We start from the raw sequence: 6,000 nt of genomic DNA on the forward strand, positions 1-6,000 counted from the left end.
CCAAGAATAACCATCATGTGTTGTCCTGTTAAATATATTCCTAATATCAAACTGTTGATATTCCATATGAACATTAGTTTGTGATGACCACTTAGTTGTCCGGTATTTCTGTTAAACAGTATTTAAATTGTTACATAGGGGTGATGAATGTGATTTTAAGGGCACTTGTGAATTTACTGGTGTAATTAATGTTAATTTAAACCCAAGGGAACTTAATTATAGTATTACTTCATCAACATGGCATTTACTTGATAGTGTCGACTTTGAGTCAAGTTTCCATGACTACATCACTGTATTGTGAGAACAAACCAAGTGGACCCGTTTGTATTACTGACTAGCAGTATCGCCCGGCGTTGCTCAGGTTTGTAAGGGAAATAACTATAAAGCATTTTTAGAGAGTTATAGCCAAAAAATAGCAAAAAAATGGAAAAAAAATGATGGTAAATTTTTTTTGAGAGTTAAAAAAGGTGGAGTTGCGTCCCCTAGACGGTCTGGGTTTCTGATTCTCGACCCCATGTCGAATTTATCGATTTTTTTCAGAACTGGGGGAACTTTTCAAAATTGTCGCTGCGTTAGTTTTGAATTATGACATTGGGCTATGTGTGTGTCAAGTTTCATCAGAATCGGTTGAAAGCCGTGGTCAGGGTGAGGGTACGAGAAAACAGACACACAGAAACACGCACAGACAAACTGCCGTTTATATAGAGAGAGATATTTCTAATGAAGTTGTAGCTAAAATATATCCGGCAAGTTTCAGGTGGTTTAGTTTTATTAATTGTTTGGTGAGAATTGTGAATTTTGTTTAAATTTGATCAACAACTTCTGCTGCTCTGATTGGAATTCAACATTTAAAGATGCCAATAATTTCTTAGAAATTAGAATAGTTTCTCTTTTGAAAAAAGTTGAGCAAAAATATTTTTTTTTCCCCCCTTTTAAATGGTAAAATTTCTCTCTTTTCTTTCGCTTTTTTTCCTTGCTTTCTGTTGTTGTTTATACATTTTAGTTTTGACTGTGAAATAGTTTGTGAATGAAATATTAAATTTCTATAACGAACAAATAAGAAATAAAGATAAAATAAACGAAAAAAAGTAGGAAAAAAAAAAAAATTTCATTTCTTGAAAACAAGACATTTCTTTTAATGATGTCATTGAGAGTTTGGAATATAAATGTCAATGGCTGGAGGTAAATTGTTATTTCTTGAAATTTGATTAACTCTACCTAAAGTCTCGGCAGTGAACTGTCCTAAAGATGTTTCCATTCTATTAGTTTGATGTTCATTCATTTGAACATGTTATACAGCTGGCATGGCACCACTTTCCCCACCACCACCACCACTACCACTACTACAACAACCACCATCACCACCACTACTACTACCACTACTACTACCACCACTACTACTACTACTACCACCTCTACTATCACTACTACTACTACCACTACTACTACTACTTCGTTGACAATCACTGTTGCCAGTACCATAACCACCACCATGACCACCACCACCACTGGATGGGAGTTGCTTCATTGTTCTCTCCAATCACTGTTAGCTTGCAAGCTTTTTATCTCTGTAGACATCAAAGAAAAACACACACACACATACACACACTCTCACACACACACACACAGAGGAGTACATTATTAGGAATCGTTTTTTGATGAGCGGGGTGGAGGTGTGTGTGTGCAGGGTGGAGGGGGTGTGTGTGCTGTGGGTGACAGTTAATTCTGTTCATTATAGTAATGAACGACTAGTTATATAGTGTGGCTAGTTGAGAAATCTTGATTAGTCTTAAATATTTCTCAGCATCTTATTAGTAATCAAGCTGTACCGGTAATATTTCCTCCACTACTTAAACGACGACACCGTGTGTGTGTATGTGTAGGGGGGGAGGGAGTGCTGCCTCTGCTGCCTGTAGCAGTGATTGCAAAGACGTGCTGCTAATATACTAATTAGACCGACTTCATTTGTTTGGTGTCTTCCACTAATTATACGTCCATCTTTCTTCTCTCCTCCTCTAACATATATTTTAGCTTCGGCAACTTTATCATTAACAGCCTCTCACATGTCACAGTTGACACCACAGAAAGCTGGTTCACTTCTAACTAACAGCCTCTACTTTTCATCGCCTTTGTTCAATTTGTGTGTGTGTGTGTGTGTGCTTGTTATTTGCGACAACAACATCTAAGGACCCACTCTTTGTTTAACTCTAAAAAAAAAATAGGGAGCTCTTTTTAGATAACATAAAAATATATCTGTTTTTGAATCAGTTTTTTTCTTTTTGTTAGTTTTTATTTCTGTTTTTTTTTTTTCCTAAGAAGTTCCAATAGAGTCTTGTAATTGTGTAGGTTTGCTATGTCTGTCGTATCTTGCGTCCATACCAGCTGCCATCCACTTCTTTGTTGTATGTGAGAATGTAATTTTTATAACGGAGGATTGTTGAGTTCAGAGAAGAGAAGCGGTTTACCAGTTTCTCTTAGAAATAAATGTTCAAGTTCCCTTACAGATAAATAAGCCCTGACTACATAACAGGACATTTAGTTTTATAACCTCTTGGAGTGGCTGACGTTAGGAAGGGCATCCAGCCATAGAAACTATACCAAATCAGACTGGGACCTGGCTTACCAGCTCCAGTCAAACCATCTAACTCATGCCAGCAAGGACAATGGACGTTAAGTGATGATGATGATGATGATGATGAACCTGTGGAAAGGAGTTTACATTAGTTATTTAACCTAATTACAAGAGAAAGTTTGCATAGTTAATTAACCTGATTACATTAAGGGTATTTATTTAGTTATAATAACCTAACTACACTGAATCATAGAAAAAAACCCTATATTTATAGATCTAATCTATTGCAGATTAATAAAAGTGATTTGATAGATCTGAGTTCAAAATGGTGATTTCTGGTGCAAATTGTGAAAATTTTGCGAGGTTGCTTCTTACTTCTGCAAGCCTGGATCACATTAATTGTCCATTCCACTCTCAGAGGCCCCGAACAAAGATCGTCAAATGCCAAGTAGTAAAGAGGGACAAGAGTGAATTCCATTTCTGTTTTTATAATAATAGGATTATTATGATGATGGTGTGTTCCTCTGATTAACCCTTTCGTTACTGTATTTATTTTGAGATACTCTGTTTCTTTCAATTAATTTTAAATATAACAAAAGAATTTAGTAAAATAACTTAGTCATCATTCAGCTAGTGTTAGGAACATAAATTGTGACTAAGGTTTGGTGGAAGATTTTAATTCAAAACTTATGAAGACAAGACATTTGTACTCAGAGCCAGAGGTGGTTTCAGCAGGGTTGGTAACGAAAGGGTTAAAAACCATCTTTTTTTTCTCTGCCTCAGTTGTGAAAAATATATTCTGTGAAATCTCACAGATCCACGCTTTTTAGTGTGGATTGACTGATCTAGAGTTCGAATCTTCACTACAGCTGTGAAGTGAAATAGCAACTGCTGCAGTGGTGGTCATGGAACAAATCAAAGTGGTCACTCAATCTGTTAGAAATAGCAATCAAATTCTTTCTAGAATCATATCTTGTTGGAAAGGTAAAGGAAGCTTTGAATATTTTAATTCTTGGCATACCTCATAAAAGGTGGGAGAGTCGTGTTTGGAAAGCTTTTGATCTTAGGTCTGTCTACTCAGTAAGGTTCATCCTGGGGCTAAACAATGACAACTGATGAAAGGAAAGTCAGACATACTGTTGTGACTACATCAATAGTTAATGTGTAACTTTGCATCGCTATCCTACCCACCTGTAATGAATGATCAAATATTTAATGTTAATAACGACACATCTTCACTTGTTCTGCTCCATTGAACTTCATGTTTTTGATGACTCTCTTCTCTTCCAGATGACCTCTGACTTCCGCAACCTCTACGACGATGGTGTCATTGTTGAGGTCCTCATCACCCAACCCATACATGGAGATGTACTGCACAAAACCAGAAGTTTGATGCAGGTCATTGTAAGTATTCTGCTGAGATTCTAAAATATATTGCTAGAACTTTTAGAGTATAATATACCTTGTGGTGTTATTTCTGTCCTTTGAGCCCTGAATTCAAATTTCACTGTGGCTCATTTCAGTTGTAGACTTCATTGGTCACTTGACCCTTGAACCTTGGTCATCTTTAGTGGAGACCAACTCTGTTGTAAGTATCGAGGCTCACTCTTCAGTTGGAAGAGAACTTCTATGAATCTGTCTGGGTGGTCATTACTGGTGAAGGTTTTATGAGGCTGGAGTGCAGATCCCACCTCAACCTGTTTTGGTTGCCTTTTATGACATGTTGAAGAAATGGGTCCATGCTTTAATGTGCTGGTTCCCACACAGCACTAGGGTTTGCTCAAAAACACAACATGCTGCCCTGTCTGGAAACAGAACCCATGGTCTGGCAATCATGAGTGCAACACACTAATCACTTGGCCAAGTCTTTACTATGAAGATTCTGCTTAATCAGGATTCAATCTTTGAACAACTGCATGTCATAAAAAGATGTGTCCAGTTGGTGACGCTTTGTGTGTGTGTGTGTGTGTGTCTGTGTGAGTGAATGTGTGAGTGTGTGTGCGTGTGATACCTATTTCTTTACTACCCACAAGGGGACAAACAAGGACAGACAAACGGATTAAGTTGATTATATCGACTCCAGTGCGTAACTGGTACTTATTTAATCAACCCCGGAAGGATGAAAGGCAAAGTCGACCTCGGCAGAATTTGAACTCACAATGTAGCAGCGGGTGAAATACCACTAAGCATTTCATCCAGCGTGCTAATGATTCTGCCAGCTTGCTGCCTTGTGTGTGTGATACCAGTAAGAACAATTGTGGTTTAAGTGTACATATTGATGATATCAGTGTTCACATTAATTCCTGATTATTTGAGAATAAATTCATCATCATCATCATCATCATCATTTAACGTCCGCTTTCCATGCTAGCATGGGTTGGACGATTTGACTGAGGTCTGGTGAACCAGATGGCTGCACCAGACTCCAATCTGATCTGGCAGAGTTTCTACAGCTGGATGCCCTTCCTAATGCCAACCACTCTAAGAGTGTAGTGGATGCTTTTTACGTGCCACCAGCACAGAGGCCAGTGTGGTGGTACTGGCAACGACCATGCCCAAATGGTGCTTTTTCTGTGCCACCTGCACAGGAGCCAGTCCAGTGGCACTGGCGACGACCTCGCTCGAATGTTTCACGTGCCACCAGCCCAAATGCCAGTAAGGCCTATTTCATTGGCATCACTCTATGGAATGTAATTCACCATTTTTCAGGAGACCCTAGAGAATTATTGATATTTTCTCCCAAATACCTTTCCTATTTTAACCAACTCTAACCCGTCTCCTTTTAATTTCCCTGATTAATTCCTTACAAATTTCTCATTTCAGGAGGCAAAATCCAATTCCACCCTAAACCTCGTTGGAAGCTACTCTGACAATTACTCTTCCATTTTCAACATCATTCTGTGGGGTATGATTGTGCTGATGGTGGCCCTTTTCGTTATATCCTACGGCATTTGGAACATGGACCCAGGCCGTGACAGTGTTATCTACAGAATGACCAGCCAGCGATTGAAAAAGGAATAATTCTAGATTTGGGGTTTTTTTCCTTCTGCATCTTAGAAAATGAATTGAAATTTCTGAGTGAAAGTTTGTTTGCAGAGGCTTGGGACATATTTCGGTATTGACAGCAGTGAGGGGGTTGTTAAAGCTGTCTTACTGATGTGGTGTGTGTGTGTGTGTGTGTATATATATATATATATATATATATATATATATATATATATATATATATATATACACATACACACACATATATATATGCATACATACACACATACGTACATACATATATATAAATATATATGTATGTACATATATATGCTCACATACATACATATATATATATATATATGTATGTATATATATATACATAAATATATATATATATATATATATATATATATATATATCAAGCCATCAGTAAGATTGTT

At 37.5% G+C, this 6,000-nt stretch overlaps 1 protein-coding gene across 1 annotated transcript in view; it reads left to right on the plus strand.

Annotated features, from left to right (window-relative positions):
• The window catches only part of LOC115222153 (renin receptor), a 33,580-nt gene extending 27,827 nt beyond the window's left edge, over positions 1-5,753 (plus strand). The window contains exons 7-8 of the mRNA XM_029792293.2: positions 3,863-3,976; positions 5,396-5,753. Coding sequence (XP_029648153.1) covers positions 3,863-3,976; positions 5,396-5,593 — 312 coding nt within the window. The 3' untranslated portion in view covers positions 5,594-5,753. The remainder of the gene's footprint in view (positions 1-3,862; positions 3,977-5,395) is intronic.
• Positions 5,754-6,000: the final 247 nt, after the last annotated feature.

The sequence above is a fragment of the Octopus sinensis genome, linkage group LG19, assembly GCF_006345805.1.
Source record: "Octopus sinensis linkage group LG19, ASM634580v1, whole genome shotgun sequence".
NCBI classification, from domain to species: Eukaryota; Metazoa; Mollusca; class Cephalopoda; order Octopoda; family Octopodidae; genus Octopus; species Octopus sinensis.